This window comes from Coptis chinensis, chromosome 4 (assembly GCF_015680905.1).
Source record: "Coptis chinensis isolate HL-2020 chromosome 4, ASM1568090v1, whole genome shotgun sequence".
NCBI lineage: Eukaryota > Viridiplantae > Streptophyta > Magnoliopsida > Ranunculales > Ranunculaceae > Coptis > Coptis chinensis.
Window position 1 is genome coordinate 7,619,423 of NC_141459.1, and position 17,051 is coordinate 7,636,473.

A 17,051-nucleotide genomic window follows, 5' to 3' on the forward strand; every position below is an offset into this window, starting at 1 on the left:
CCACGTGGACAGCCCTAATGAGCCCAAAAACATAATTAATTAAAACTCTTGAAAAGATATTTAGTATATAAAGGAAACATAATTAATTGGGAGTCTTACTTACTATTTTTTTTCTCCTATTTTTTCTTAATCCCCTTACTTACGTGGACAGCCCTAATAAGCCCGAAAACATAATTAATTAGGACTCTTGAAAAGAGATTTAGTATATAAAAGAAACATAATTAATTGAGACTCTTACTTACTATTTTTTTTTATCCTATTTTTTCTTAATCCCTGAGACTACTATTATATATATATAAAGATTTGACCAATTTAATAAAATAACTTGTCAAAAAAAAAAAAAAAAACCATCATGGATTTCCAGATTACATACTAATGATACTATCATTTCGTTACATCTTGTGATATCACCAATTTCCTGAAATTCTGCAGTGGGGCGAGTAGGCCAATTGTAATCTCCTTATTTGCTCAATTTAGAAACACCTCCCTCACAAAAATTAGAACAAGCCCCCCTATTTATATAATTTATAAGAACCTCTCTAATATCACTTAAATTATATAATTATCACAAACCCTCTTTTATTAATAATTTAGAAAAACCTTCCTAATGTCACTTAAATAACATAATTATTCCTTTAAAAAAAAAAAAATAAAAATAAAAAATAACTAGATGAGCCTCCCCTATATAATTACAATTATCAATTACAATTAGAATCCAAAAAAATCATGCTAAATAACTAGATGAGCCTCCCCTATATAATTACAATTACCAATTACAATTAGAATCCAAAAAATTCATGTTAACTATCAATCTCGAGAAATATGTTTCAAAACTTTAAGTATTTAAAAAAAAAAAAAAATCGATAGTAGCACGGTTTGCATACTTGTACTACTAATATAAATACTACTAATATATTAACTTAAAGATAAACTGGGACACAATTGTTATCTGCCATACACTTCGGAAGAACAAAATTCTCCAGTTGATGGTTAGCCCATCTAGCCAGTGAATCTGCATCCCCATTTGAAATCCTACTTATCCATTGAAAAGTACAGGAACTGAAGTCTGAAATTAGAGAGTTTATGTAGGTCTTTATAGCTTCCAATGACCATTTGCATCCTTGTAAAGCTTTTATCACCTCCATGTTATCTCCCTCCAAAACATAATGGTCGTAGATAAGTTGTTTCGCCATAAGGACTGCAACTTCTGCTGCTCCCATTTCTGTTTCTTCAGCATCCTGAGCTTTAAACCTTCTGACAGCAGCTCCCACAAGGATAACGTGAGAACAACATAATTCTCCGCAAGGGTACCGAGCTGAAAGGCAAGGGTTTTCGTAAAGGTTCTCTGGATGAGGAGGATAGGTGTGCTCAGGCGCTTGCTCAGCATCAGGTACCGAGAATTAAAATTGTTTGAGAAGCACATGTACCTGAAAGTCAAGGGTAAACATTTGCTGATGGAGAGTTTCCACAAGTCCAAGGCTGAGAAGGCAACAGAGAAGAGAAGGCGACGCGACCAAAAGGTCATTTATTAGGGTTTGGAGCTTCTGACTAACACTTGACCATCTTTGGGCTGTCGTATTTTTCTGAATACGCTTTATGTTGATCCTGACTATGGCGCTGATATATTTCCAGCATTTTATACATATTATCATATCGTTACATCTAGAGCTATCACGAATTCCCTGCAGTTCAGCAGTGAAGACTGAAGGGACTGTTGAGTAGTTCTCTCTTTAACAAACATAGCGTGATATAGCCATGGTAACGCCTTGTTGCTTTTAAAGCTTAAAAAAGCAAAGTTCTTTTGAGAGTTTTGTTTTTTTAAACTTGAACTGAAGATTTATTTCAAATGTAATGTCCAATTATGCACTAACCATTTTTGGAGATGAAACAAATCTCCTAATAAAGAGCTTAATCTAGTGCCAAAGAGAGTGGGCTACAACGGATAGATGTGCTGCTCATGGCCTCAAGGCAACCCCAATGTCAATAGCAGTGAGCCAAATATATATAGCATTGAACTGCAGCCTTTTGCCTTTATCCCACTGATTTTGTAGCACTATCCTTGATGAATAAATGGATGGCGAATTTTCATCTGAACAAAAAGAGTGATAGAAGATGAGATGGTTTGAAAATGGGAAGGCACTAACGTATCTTTGACACAGAAGCTAAGATTTTCTCTGCAACACTGTATCTTGTATTGATGTGCGCATTAGAGCCAATGGCAGTAGCATGAAAGGAAGTATAAAAGGGTATGTTGGAAAGGAAAAGTATGTTCAGAGAGAGAGGTTCTATACTTTCATCCCTGGCTCCCCGCTACCCAATTGATTCCACATTGCTGAGCCAATCCCAGTGTATAACAATAGCCACATTGATTCCACACTGCACATGATGATGCGGGTAATGCAAGAAAGAGAACCAGTGAAGGCAGTGATGTAACGCAAGCCATCAAACATATGAATCCTATTCCTATGTAATCATCTATACCAACAGAACTTACAGACTTGGACAACTTGTCATCTTAAAAGTGCAAACCATTATCTATGTTAGAGTAAGGATAAGTGCAAACCATTGAAAATAAGACCATTATGGCTTGTAACTCTAATGGAGTTGTGAGCTGAAGGTAAGGATAAGTGTATCCTATGTGCAGATGAAAGGTTGTAGTGAGGAGCTGAGGGCGCTTGCCTAGTCTGATATGAGCAATCACAGTGCTGCTTCCCCCACCCTGCCGTGATTCTTCAATTTAATGATGTTGTCCCAGCAGTACCTCCCTTCTTTATGGGTTCTTAGGCTTGTGCAGGATCAGTCTTTTTAAGGTTTTGACAAAACATTTGAGCTTTAGTCCCACATCGACGAATTACACTAGGGGCATAGGGAAAAGACCAGTATAAAACAATGCTGAGATGCACGTTGAAACATACTTACCTGGACGGGGTCGATGGGCAATCAAGAAGGTCCATGGCCTAGGTTAGCGACCTCCATTGCACTTAGGAGGGGTGCTAGCCTAAGATATCTCCAAGTGGGATAGTCTACGTCATAATTTGTTGTAGTGGGGGAACGCGTTCGCGCGGCCCCTGCCCAAGTCATTGTTTAAATTTTATGTGCTAGCAAATGATATCAGAGATATAGATTGATCCTGAAATTGTTCTACTGAAAAAGACATACGATACCTCTTTTCTAACTCGTGTCTTTTGATTTGATGAAATTGATCAAATGCTCAAAACATTACTGCCTTCCCTTGCTAAGTTGTTACAGAAGCCTCTCCAGGTTGGGATTGTGGGACGGACTGACTGTTAGTATTTGCTAGTGCAAATAATAGAAAGAAGTGTACTACACTTCACGCTTGGTAGATAGAGCTTCTCCCCTCACAAGAAATTCAAGTTTAGGTATGGTGCTGTTACGAGTTACTTAGCAAGCCTTTGGGTTGAACTTGTTCCTCCACTGTGACAAACTGATTTTCCAGGGAAATACATAAGTAAATATTATCTTCATTTGAAACATGGTTTAGAAATTAAAAATGTAGCCCTTTGGGCAAGGGGCAGGAACAGAAACCTTAAGGTATGTTCTCCCAGAGCAATCTTTGACATCAAAGTCTTTTTCACAACGTGTTCTCAAGATTCACGGCCTAACAGCCATAAGAATTTCAGCAATTTTTTGGTTTAAAGGGTGTGATTGATTAATGAATAAAATAGAGTTACAATTCTTTGATTACAAGAAAAAAGTAAGATGGTAACTTCATGTTACATATCTAAATTATTTAGATCTTCAATCCTTCGAAAGTCTGGCCTTCCATTCCACCACATTTTGGTTCCAACAGTTAGTGTCGCACCATGCTTAGACATGTTGTCTGCAGCGAAATTAGCTTCTCGCCATGTATGCGTGACATTGATCCATCTAGTTTCCCTCTTTAGATGTTCCCATGTGTCACGCAATGACCAGTGTACCATATTCTTTTGAAATTCTTGAGCTACTACCGTAGAGTGGTTAGTCAGGAAGACCAAACCCTAATAAAACGATTAGTGCGGACCAAAACCTAAAAGACCCACACAAAAAAACAAGTGTCAAAATCGATTAGTTTAGGAAGACCAAACCCCAAATATTGATTATTTAGGAAGACCAAAACATAAAAAAACTTGGTTGACTGTTAGTCAGGAGGACCAAAACCTAATAAGCTGATTAGTGTAGACCAAACCACAAATACCAATTATTTAAGAGAACCAAAACCTAAAAAACCCAACATTAAAGCCTCCTGATTTGAGTGCCTTTAAGACCCAACTTGGCTTCACTTCAGAGACTTGTCTTCTGAAAAGCTCTCTAAAAGACGATATAAAGTTCAAGCTTGACGCCTAGACTTTGCTGCTGCTCCAAAAACGACCACCAAAAACGTCGTCCAATTGGAGGCTTCCATGACATGGTATGTGTAATGAGCATGTAACTACTGCACAACTTGGATATGCAGCAAAGCTTATTGATACTCTTTTTTACTAATATATTCGTTATAGTTTTCCCATTGCATTGGAGTATAGTTTAGGAACAGTCACAACTCACAAGTAAGCTGACTGTTCGTTTATCTGCTTATGAATTGACACTTGACACGCTAAAATGGACCTCCTCAAACAGTGATATGCTAACCTAGACCCTAAGTACTTCACCAGTAGGCTCAAATATGGCACTGATCATTTCATCAACCAGCTTCATTTTCATCTATTGTTTGAGCCGGAGAATATTAAGGAGTTCCATGTCCTCCCATCCTACCCAATCAATCAATAACAGTAAAACCACCCTACATAAACATCCTGGACATCATCATCCCTAATATATTCCTGACAACAGTATAAATATCCGATATTTCATTAGGAAAATGCCAGGCTTCAACACAAACGCATATGCTGATGATAGTCTTCAGCATTTAAATTTTTATCACCCCAACAAGCCTAAACAGTACCTACAAAGAGCGAGAGAGAGATAGCCTCCAGTCTCTAGCTATTAATCTCCCAATCAGTTTCCATTTTAACTAATGTTTACAAGGGGTGCAAAGTGCAAACTAAAGCACACTGTTGCAGTCAGAGAGAGAATCTCTAAAACCAAGCAAAGTGAAATAATATTTGCACATACAAAGTGAAGGGAAAGGGAAATCTAATAAAATAACATAAAATAAACATTCAAATGAAATAAGAGTACATTTCGTTGAAAACGGGAATCAACAATGTTCAACTATCATAAAAACACGGCACTATACCATACTAAACTCAAATGTAAATCCTACTTCACTCAAGCAAAAAGTTCAGAAACCAACAGAGTCCTTTACCTTTAACATCTAAACACCCAAAATGACCGAGGTTCAGAAAACTGCAGCTAATAAAAGAAACCAAGCACTTTACCACCAACATTCTTCCTCCTAGCTTCCTCGTGATCCATGATCCCAGCAGATGTTGTCAGCACAATATATCCAAACTGCAAAATACACCAATCAACATTTGTTAGGTACTGTGTGTCACCTAAGATGCACTTCAGATTATACCTAGACCATCTTGGTGTAAATACGAATGCTATATAATATTGACAGCTTGGCCACTTCTTCAGAACATGCCTTCCACAACACATACTTTCATGGAAGTTAAACTACAGTTACGGAAAGCAATAACAAAATACTATTGGTCGAAACAAACCTGTCTGGATGGAAGCAACCTTGCAGTCCAGGGCTCAATATCTTTGACTCCAGCATCAAAAACGAGGGCTGATAACTCCACACTGTTATCAGCCCTCGTTTTGATGACCGGTTTGAAGACTGAACTGATGTGTAGCTCAGTTTGCATACTTGTTTTCTAGTATGGTCTAAACAAAATCAACCCATATGGCTACGATACTACTTGCTACTTGGCGTAGATAATTTCAAAAATGATAGCAACATGTCCTTTACTCCGGGTAATTTTGTCCCAAGCGCCCGAAAGATCGCGGAAACAACAATTTTTCTGATGGAAAGAGAACTCAAAAACGATAAATTCTTACTGAAGAAATCAATAATGACTCTCCCATCCGTAGCCCGGCCTGACGATTTCTTAAAGTAAGTCATTTCACAGGGAATAGACTGGCAGAAAAGCCGCTGAGAAACCGCCAGTATCAGAATTGGAGTCACCAAAGTTGAAGATAGCTTGAAACTCACATTTGGCCTCACATATAGAACCCAAGAAAGCCATGGTCACCACCAACATGGCTAAGACTTGCTGGATAACAAACCAAGCACCCATTTCTAAAGAACGGATCTCTTTTTGCTAGTGAAAATTATGCACTATAGATGCTGATGGAAACAGAATTTATACACAAAAGGATGCATTAGTCGTTGTAAATGTGTAAGCCATAGAAGGACAATTTTTTTCTCATAAGCTCCATTTGAAAACAATATTGCTATACAGATATTATTCAATGTGTGGTTCATAATTGAGTTAATTTTCATTTTCATTACAACTGAACTGAAGAAGAAAAATAGCAGAAAATTGATGTGGCCAGGATGATCTGCCTCAGAACATTGTTCAAATGACACACCTATTCCACAATAGCCACCGGATAGGTAATATCCAGTTTTCAGTCATTGATTGAAGAAATGAAATTACACGCTCAGTTTTTGGCTTTACAGGATCTGTCACAGCAAATGATACAGAAACCATGCCATCCACATCAACCAACACGCAAGTGCGAGCAAGGTGATCACTATCTGACATGTACTCCTAAACCTCGTGAACCTTCATGAGTATCTTGTTCCCAACCAATACCGTTTTCTCACCAACCATGCCGCCCACCCCAGACCCTGGGTACACCTCGAAGTCTTTATCTACATTTATGTGCCTATACTGCTGATGCAGCTTCTTAGCATGCGCCACTATAGCTTGTGCGACAGGATGCTTACTGTTTGATTTGAAAATTAAAGAAAAATAAAAACAAATAAATGGTAATCCAAAACAACTATTCCCCTTTCCCTTACAAAGCAAGTAATGATAAGAGAAGGAGTAGCTAGAAACAGAGACTACCTCTGCAATAGCAGCCATGTCACAAATTCTTGAATAGCCATGTCTGAAAACAGCATCGTACTAACTACCAAAGGCTTCTCTACTGTGTAAGAGTTCCAGTCTTCTCAAACACAACACATTTCACCTGAAGCCAGAGTGTTGAAATCCAATGAATCATCTTTCTATGCATTTAGTCAACATAATGTGTTTAGAATCAAAGACAAAATAGAAGATATAAAAAGTTACATATAACAGTTTTGAATGTTTACTAACAGATATTCAATACAGTTTTTTGCTTTATGTGCTTTTTCAAGAGCATTTCTACCCTTGATGAGAACGCCTTGGGAAGTACCTATTCATGTGGAAATCTTGACAGTTGTTGGGGTAGCTGAACCCAGTGCACATGGGTAGGCGACTACCAGCACTGAAATACCAAACTGCAGTGGCAGTTCAAATACATAAATAGCTTTTGGAATCCAACGTTTAGAGTAAACACCGGCTTCTCCAAAAATGAGCCAGCCCAACCATGTCATGAGTGCTGCCACAATAACCTGTGAAAAATGGAGGCAACTGCAAACATTGAACCAAATGTACATATGAAAATAGTACACAAATGAACTAATTGCTGCTAATTTCATTTTTTTCTTTGATTGGCAAGCATGTTTTGAATGAGATCAGTTTAGCATGAGTTGCTAATTTGTAATTCATATTGATTAAAATGAAAGTTGACCACCAATAATGCAAAGCAAATTGATTACTCAAATGCAGCAATAACTTATGGACAAACTACATAACTATCTTTCAAACTTGTACTGGAGTTTGTCATACCCTGGGAGTGCTATGCAGACTGGAATTTTACGATTCAATCAACCGATCAATCATAAACTTAACTTCAATGAAATGATGCCATAATGATATCCTATTATCATGGTGCCTTAACAGCTTCTACCAGTCACCAGACCCACCACAGAGATTGAGACATTCCACACATTCTGAAGGTCAAAAAGCAGAACTGAACCAAGAGCATATCAAGAAAAATTCCATGCTAAACATGGCCAAGTGACTTGGGGATATCCTGAAGGTTACATATGTTTCAAATAGTCAACAACTCAGCATCACTTAATGTCTAAGTGCAAAAGAGATAGACCAGAGGTTACAACGTAAATATTGTTTAAATCTGATAATTAACAACCAGTGTCTCCAAACCAGTATTACAATATAAACACTTGGCAAAAAAATTTAAACAGCCCAACACATAGTTTAATGAAATGAGCAGCAAAACATGGGAAAAAAAAAAAAAAAAACAATGATAGTCTAATTTATTTATGTCCAAAAGTCATACTTGCACTTAATTATACATAATCCAAAGAACTAATGATTATCCATCCCAAAGTTAACTGAAACTTACTTTTGTTATGAAGGCACAATGCCGTGCGTTGGGCATTTGTAACAGCTACTGGTGATATCAACTGTCTTTAGGCAACGTTCGCATGCATTGTAAGACCATCCGTTGTCAAGAAGTACCTTGGAAATACGCATCTCACAGGTAAAATGCATTTGCTGTAAATAATATATTAAGTTATATGGTATATAGAATATTTAAGAGATGAAAGTTATATACCATATGTTGATTTCTGACAAAGTTTTTTTTGTTTTTGGAAATGAAGAGAGTGCGGTGAATATTGGCAGTGCTTGAGGAAGCACTTGTAATGGAAGTTGACTTTGTGTTGGTACTGAACTGGAGGGAAAAAAAAAATTAATAAGCAAAAAAAAAAAAAAAAAAAAAAAAAAAAAAAAAAAAAAAAAAATCATCATGTGGATAGAACACGGAAGATCAATAACATTAACACTATATTCAGAACACAATAATAAAACTGCACAAAAAAAGAACAAACTGTGTATAGAGTTCACTTACGGCAATTCACAATCTAATTACTTACCAATAAGAGTGCAATGAGGAATGGTCTGACCATGTGACTCGGGTATTGTTAAAGCAAATCCTAGACGAATCAGAATATGTTTCCAGTGAAATCAAATAGAACATGTGTAAGACAGTTGTATTTGTGTATATATATATATATATATATATATATTGTGGTATGAACGCATCATAGTTCTTATTTTAGCATTAGATCCCATCTTAACATTGGATGGAGCTGTACCACGAACTTTTTTTAATTTTCATAGCTAAAAAGAAGATTTCTGAAACACAAAGTACTGAGAATTTCAAAAGTTAATTCCAACCTATTCAAATTTTAGTAAAGCAGTACAGCACACCTATGAGTTTCTCTTTACATTAAGGTAATAACAATAAACGATTAAATTGTCAAAAAAAAAAAACATAAAAAATGGAAATATCTTGGAGTAAAGGATTATACCTTCTCTATTAATCAGTTTATTTTTGAGTTCCTTGCTTGCAAGTGAAGCCTCAACAACAGTAGATTCAAGCATCTTGAAACTATAAGAGAGGTGTCCAATACTCCAACAATGCCCTGAAGGTCATCAATTCCGAGAATCCCCTGGGTAGGGGTTTAAAGGTATTGGGCTTAATATCATGTAAAGTTCTACCAATAAAAGAATAAAGAAAAATAATTTGAAATTGGAAAATACATGTAACATTTAGATGTCGCCTACACGGGAACAGAGAAGGTTACATTTACATAATGAAACAGATTCACAACAACAAAAAGAACTCTAAAAAAAATGTGAAGAAAAATGAAAAAGAAAGAGGAGATGATGGTGAAATCCAAGAAGAGAGTGTACTCTATTCACCAACCTCAAATTTCTATAGTCGCTTCCTTAAGTGAAACAGAGGAGGCTATCTCATATTCAGTATAGAATATAGCATGATTTTGAATAGGCGGACAAAGTATGAAAATACTTTTCGCTTTCTCTCGGTTTTTGATCAGTTACAGATCAATTTAGTTGCATCTTTTTGGACTGACAGATATAAATAATGTCCACTATTTCAAGATTGTTAAGTGTTTGTTTTTATAGCTAACCATCCTGTTGTGATTTTTTCTAGACACACCAACAGAGATGAATGATGGTTATATCAAGACAAACGATCCAACGGGAAGTAAGAGATGAGTTACTCGTCGTAGTATGGCAAGGATGGCTTCTCACCAAGGATAACTCACAAATCAGATACGAAAGATGAGAAATCCTTTCCTATCACAGATGCAGTGGTGTCTTATAAACACACTCAGTTCAACAGTAAAATATAATAATAGAACAAAATTACTGCATTAGCATCGTGGTTATCAATCCCAGGTATGGAAGTAACCAATTTTAGAATCGCATCTATCCTCTTCACTGATTGCTCTCTCTTTTGAAACAACAAATCACATTTTTCAGATACTCCTTATACAGTAAGAAAAACGAAAAATTTGGTTAATCTACTGACCTCAACCTTGAATTTAGAGAGTGTATCCTGCTGCTTACAAACTGTAGTATAAATTTTCATTTGGGAATTTTTAGGTGAAGAATTAGTTATGAAGATTTATTTAAGAGCCTTTAGATTACATAGCTGGCGACCAACAATTAATTCTAGTGCTAATCTAGTTCCAAAAGTTAATCACATCTGTATTTCACATTATGTTTGCACATATATTATTAGGAAATAAACATACCTGAGCAACAAAATTATTGACAATATCAGTGCATCTGTGGTAGTTCATGGTCAATGCTTCAGTTGTACGCTTTGCTTCATCATAGCAACTTCTAACTTCTGCACCCACCACAACAACAACCAAACAATGCTTCTGTAAGATTTCAACTCATTCTCGAACACTCATTTGTAAATGTATGATTTTTTCGTACAATACATGAGTTGCATAATCCTGTTATGCAATTAGCTTTAGAACTAAACATATCAAGTATCAGCCGTACGAAATCAACATAAATCAACAACAACAACAATGTCCATATATAAGAGTTGTGAACATAGGTTGTTTTTGATAAGTACACAGAAGCTTCAAAGCTACTTACAACAGAAAGAAGATAGACCTCTGAGAGATATCATTGTGATATGGAGTTAAATGAGGAGAACACGTCAGTGTAGACCACATTTTTCGTGAAAGTTCCCAAATAACCTGGTTGGTTTCCCTTTTTGACTAATACTTTGGTAGTGTGTCTTGATACGCCTCTTGGCAATGCCACATAGAGTTGGCCATGACTGAATGATACACCAACGTGAGGTAATGTTTGCCCTTGAGCTTTATGTATGGTCAAAGCGAAACTCAAACGAATTGGAAACTACTTTCTTATCATATTGAATGGAAGCTTCATATCTTCGCTAGGCTTCAGGGGTATACGGTGCAAGAAAGCGGGTGCACCTTTAAAACCACCTGTAGCAATCTCTGCATGAATCAAGTTCGGTAGAAAAGAGCGGCATACTAACCTTGTTCCATTGCACAACCCATTTTTGGGATCAATGTTTCTGAGAAGCATTATCGGTGATCCTATCTTCAAAGTCAATATGTGAGGAGGCAACCCACCTGGATTAATAGAGTTAAACAACTCCGGTTGGTACAAATGGCGTTCATCATTCTCGACATGATCAAATGAGTAGTACGTGACTTCATCTCCTTGAAAATTTTGAATAACATGTTCGTTTATACGATCAGCATCATCATTAGTTGGAGTAATGAGAGCCCGCTGGACTACGTAATTTATATTGCCTACATTTTCTTATGTGTCTGGGAACACACTGTCTATTAGCCGAGTCAAAGAGTGATCATCCACCCATGGTATGACCATGTCATCAGGTATCTTTACCATATCACCATTGATACATGTCTCAGTGCCGTCTCCTATACGCAGTAAAAGATCAGAAAACGAAGGATCTTCCAATGCACGCATATTCACTCTAAGACGGATGACTTTTACATAGTTCCATAAATTTGATTTTGTTACGCATGCATCTATAGTTTGTGCTATTGTACCTTTATTTATAATAGGTAGCGTCTGGCGAAAGTCACCACCCATCACCAAAACTTTACCACCAAAAGGATTTTCAACATCCATGATATCTTTCAAGGTTCTGTCCAAAGCCTTAAATGCGTGATGATGGGTCATTGTAGCTTCATCCCAGATGATAATAGAGGATTCTCGCAGCAGTTCAGCCAAGGGAGAATGCTTACTTATATTACACGTGGATGCTGATCGTAGATTTATAGGTATTTTAAACCTTGAGTGTGCTGTACGACCTCCTGGAAACATTGTGGCAGCAATACCAGAGCTGGATGTAGCAATTGCTATGCGTCCCTCATTCCTCAAATAGGCTAAGATCGACTGGTATAGATGTTTTCCCAGTGCCTCCTGGTCCATCAATAAAATAAACAGAACTTTCGTTACGTTTAACTGAGTGTATAATAGTGTCAAAAGCAATCCGCTGATCAGCATTCAAAATTTGAATGGATGCCAAGTCTTCAGGTGGTATAGGTACTCGGCGCTCCTCCATATTTATGCTGAAGTCCGAAGAGCACCAAATGCATGTTTCTAATATGCACGGAAAATCAAAATCTGAAATAGATTTGTTGTATTGGGACAACAATGAATTTAACTCTGTGAGCAAACGATTCGTCTTGTGAGTGGAGCAAGTTGTAGAAGAGAAATCATCTGCCATATAGTCGTGGAACTCATTCCATAAAGCACGAACACCCACTGGCTGGCAATGTATTAAAATAGTCACAAAGAATCGTCTGAGTGCTGAAGGCATATAAATAGTAGCTGCTTCTAACAACGACTCCCTTATTGCATTATCACTTTCAAGTAAACCCAATCTCTCAGCAGCTTCTTTAAATGTTGAGCACTTGTAAGAATTAATGGTATTTAAGTCATCGAAAGAGGTTGGGCCTCTAACATGGTCAAGCATCAATTTTAAGTAGAATCTTTCTCCTTCGGAAGGTGACACAGTGTGTGGCTTGCCAATCACTTTGTTAAATCCTCGTTTTTTCTCCCAGCATCTTTGCGAATTATTCCATGTATAGTGCTTAGGAAACTCACAATACAAATACTGTCTTGCATCGATGTCAAATGCATTTTTCCTAAAAAATTCAGTTAACATAGTGCGTGAGGTCTTTTCATGTGACAGCAGTTCTCGTAGATCTCGACCCTCGGAGTAAAGGACTTGGTGCATGTTTTCAAGATGAACTTGAAAGACATAAACTGATGGATAAATTTTATTGAGTGGAAACTTGAATATCCTCCAAAGCGCTTCATGAGGTGTAATCCAGCGTGCATCTACAAATTTTTTTATCTCATCTTGATCATCATGTGATGTGGAATTTAACTCCATAGATACCCGGTCGGAGCCTTTATACACATACTTGTACAGATACTTCACACACTTGATTGTTGAGCATATTTCTACATTGATGTGACAATCATATTTCCGCAGGAGCCAAGGATTATAATGGATAACCCAACGATTGTCAACAGATAACCCCTTGGAGAGAGTTAGCACCCGACCATTACGTCTTCTTCTATATGTTGGGTAAGAGTCATTTCCTTGAACTGTGACTTCAACAAACTCCTTCGGATATTTTTTCTTGCATAAACCATCTTTCATGCAAACAAAATCTGATTTAAGGTAGCCACAGGGCCCATGAATCATATGTCGCTTGACTAAATCATATAAGACAGGCTCTGAATTTGGATCTGAAATTTCTGCTCAAACAATATTGTCGTAGTCATCAGGAGTGCTGAATTTATCATCATTATCAAGGATTAAGAGTATGTGTGCATATGGGAGACCCCTTTTTTGGAACTCAATGACATGAACATGTGCTATTACTTTGCCCAAGATGTTTTTGGTGAAGAGATCATTTTTGAGCTCTTCAAATCTTGCATGAAATGCACGGACTACTACTTCTGGACAATCTTGCGGTGTCTGGCCTTCATATAAATTGTCTTTGATTTCATCCCAGTTGGGGTTGCAAGTCATTGTAATAAAGAGATCAGGCTTTCCAAAATTTTGAACCAAGGCCATTGCATCATAGTACCTTTGGTGCATATCGCGAGGACTTCCTATATAACTTGATGGCAATATTATTCTACGACCAACATTGCCTAAAGGAATCCAGAAATATAAATTATAGATAAAAAATATATATAAATAATAATAAATAAATAAATTATAACAATCGCGTTTGTTGCAAACCTGTATCAGTGACCCCAGCGGCAAGAGAATCATGTAAACCTTGGCATAGTTCAGCCCTAATCTTATCTTGGTTGTTGCGTATAAAACGGAGTTGTTGAGTTGCTATCTTAACATAATTGTCAACCACGTACTGCTGCAACAGTCTACCATTACGGAGTAATTACAACGATAGATGGTTATCTCGAATCTAGACATGTCAAACATGAGCTTTGTTTATGTAAGTATTATGTATAACTTGAACCCAATTATATAAGAATTTATCACAATTATTAATAATATATATAAGATGAAAATCGACATGTACCTGTAGCATGTAAGAATAAAAAGCTCGGCAACTGATTCTACGTGAATTATCATAAAATATGTGCAAATCCCAGCCAAAGTTACCATATGGATGCAATAAAGGATATTGTAATGGGTCATAATAACCCGCAGTGTCTGGGATGTTGAATATATCACCAGATTTTGCTTCAACAATAATGTCTCTTTCATTCATGTCAGTTGGCTCTTCACCTCCGAAGGCTCCGATTAAGATAGCTGCAACCTCCGAAGATTCTGGTAGTGAATATTGATGGCGATTAGGCGGCTGCTCTTTGATGTGTAGACGAATATTGTTAAGAATGTCATGATGAGAGATCTCACGGAAAATATGCACGAATTTGTTGTTTGAGTCTAACACTTTTTTCAGGATAGCCAAAACCCGTCTATCAAGAATTTTACTCTCAGTTAGACGGTACTCCAATTCATGGTCAGTGTCATAAATATACATTTGCAAATAACGTGGCCGGTCACCAGGTCGTGGTAGGAGACCACCAATTCGATGATATATGGCACCCTTACCACGATATGTGTACACACCATTTCTACCATTTGCCAAATCATCATCAATATGAACTCCCATGGAAGTAAAAGAGAACACATGGTTATACGAACGAATATTCTCTCGAAAATGAATACTATCAGCTGATTGTGACGTGTATAGATATGCTAATTCGAGTGGAGGTGCTAGTAAAGGGAGCTTGACCTGGCCGTTAAGACAACAGAGACTACTTGTCTTAGAAGGAAATAATTTCACTCCACAGTGATGACATGTTTTAAAACTTCGGAGTCGAAACGGTTCAATATAAGGGCTATCTTCAAAGCCTCGTGCACTGTTGTGGTATGAACGCAATGATGTCTTTTCTTGATTTAATACCATTGGATGTAAATTTATTATTCTCTAGTGTAGCTGCCAAATAGTTTACAAAAGATCAAATATATTTAAGTAAGAAGTTAGTATATTGATTAGAGAAAATTCCAAGAAAAGTGAACCTGTGTTTGTAACTATCTCTGTAGAATGAATTTCATCCGTAAATGCATGCCAGGAATGAAGCAAGTCATTCTCAATATAAACATCAGTTAAGTCAATATTTGGATTTCCTACATTGTCACCAAAAAAAAAAAAAAAAGTTAGTAATAATATCAACAATGAATTGATAACAATACCAACCTAATAGTAACAAATATAACAAACAAATTAATAAAGGAAATAAACTGAAGTATAAGCATAAAACTCTACATACCAATATTAACTCGAAATGTGTGACCGTCAACTTCAAGTGTGATTGGCAAGTAATTACCAGTGAATCTACTAAACTCTGATTCAATATGTTGCTTTAGTAGAAAGAGCAAATGATTTACATTTACGTCATACTCAACAATAGTAACACCTGAAGTAAAAAAATAACATGTGCATAAATAATGAAAATTAACAATATATAATTAAATATACTAATGTCCAAATAGATATTCACATAGATATACAGTAGAACTCAAGTAATTAATTACATGAATGTTGTGAACTTTGAGCGTCAACTTGGGTAGATTTTTTTTGGGACCGTATTTGGATATGGTCTATAGTATTAAATAAATATAGCAAAGTATAAATAAATAAGTATACATTAATCAAAATAACATAAACAAAGCAATCAATTACCTGAATGATGTGAAATCTTATCAACGCCTTGAACGTATTCTCCTTGGGAATGTAATTGGCTTGGTCCTTTGACGTTGGTAGGGCCTTCTTGTGGTCTATTATGGTCGAGTTTAACTTGTTCACCAGTTAAAACATTCTTTCGACGTCTATAGTACTCACGTCTCCGCTCCCGATTAATAGACTGTTGTTCAGCAGTCATTCGACACCTTCTCTCTCGCTGACGCAAATGTTTGTGTTCCGTATGTGCAGAAAGTTGTTCTTCACTCATCTTTTGGCGTCTATTTATGATCGAGTTGAACTTGGCCACTAGTTAAACCATTCTTTCGACGTCTATAGTATTCACGGTTTCGTTCCCGTTCAATAGATCATTGTTCAGCAATCATTTGGTGTCTTCTATCTCGCCGACGCAGACGTTCGCGTTCCTTATGAGCAGAAAGATGTTCCTCACTCATGTTTTGGCGTCGATTTCTTTGTCTCAGTCGTTGCCGCTCCAGACGATCATGAATTCTGTTTTCTTGAGCCGAGTTCTCCATTTGTAGTGCAACTGAGAATAAATGGTGGCGAGAAGAACATGCACAACCTGATCATTAAATATATAATCAAACCAATCAAATCAAATCCAACATAATTTCTTAAAGGGATATTAATTTCAATAATCATAGAGTTTATTGGCTCACTTAGACTAGAAGTCTGCATTTTTCTCTTGATAATATACTCAGACAATAGCGATATAAATGCTTGGAAGATTCATTGAAAGGTGTAGAGAGTAAAAAGAGTTTGCAAATTTGAAGTAGCAACAATAGGTGTTTTCTAAATAAACCCCATGAAAACAACAAAACTCAAAACCCCAGTCTAAATAAACCAAAAAGTTGAATCTTTGAAAACTCAAAACTCAATTCCAAACAACAATATT

General features: G+C 36.6%; 1 protein-coding gene and 1 non-coding gene across 19 annotated transcripts; one reads left to right on the top strand and one right to left on the bottom strand.

The window, feature by feature from the left end:
- Positions 1 to 936: 936 nt before the first annotated feature.
- LOC147501603 (uncharacterized) lies at positions 937 to 15,615 on the bottom strand. Of its 18 annotated transcripts, none has more exons than XM_086606638.1 (11): positions 15,475 to 15,613; positions 14,468 to 15,391; positions 14,164 to 14,296; positions 10,631 to 10,728; positions 9,377 to 9,517; positions 8,407 to 8,736; positions 7,351 to 7,549; positions 7,020 to 7,143; positions 5,664 to 6,292; positions 5,303 to 5,448; positions 937 to 4,027 (listed from the first exon to the last, which is right to left on the bottom strand). In XM_086606638.1, exons 2-5 carry the CDS (start codon positions 15,359 to 15,361, stop codon positions 9,389 to 9,391), a joined length of 1,254 nt encoding a protein of 417 aa, XP_086462764.1. In that variant the 5' UTR covers positions 15,362 to 15,391; positions 15,475 to 15,613; the 3' UTR covers positions 937 to 4,027; positions 5,303 to 5,448; positions 5,664 to 6,292; positions 7,020 to 7,143; positions 7,351 to 7,549; positions 8,407 to 8,736; positions 9,377 to 9,388. The 18 variants fall into 18 exon arrangements, with proteins under 18 accessions (XP_086462764.1, XP_086462772.1, XP_086462765.1 ...); XM_086606651.1 differs by lacking the exons at positions 937 to 4,027; positions 5,303 to 5,448; positions 5,664 to 6,292 and adding exons at positions 6,353 to 6,897; positions 8,939 to 8,998 and having other exon boundaries at positions 8,407 to 8,522; positions 8,620 to 8,736; positions 15,475 to 15,614; XM_086606645.1 differs by lacking the exons at positions 937 to 4,027; positions 5,303 to 5,448; positions 5,664 to 6,292 and adding exons at positions 6,353 to 6,897; positions 7,827 to 8,073 and having other exon boundaries at positions 8,407 to 8,522; positions 8,620 to 8,736.
- Positions 2,912 to 3,071, top strand: LOC147501604 (U1 spliceosomal RNA). Its single transcript, XR_015194043.1, has one exon. It is a non-coding gene; the product is annotated as a U1 spliceosomal RNA (small nuclear RNA).
- Positions 15,616 to 17,051: the final 1,436 nt, after the last annotated feature.

What these genes read in the sequence shown, in the direction of transcription:
- LOC147501603 (XM_086606636.1), bottom strand. Translation starts at nt 13,617, where the DNA reads ATGATTCATGGGCCCTGTGGCTACCTTAAATCAGATTTTGTTTGCATG.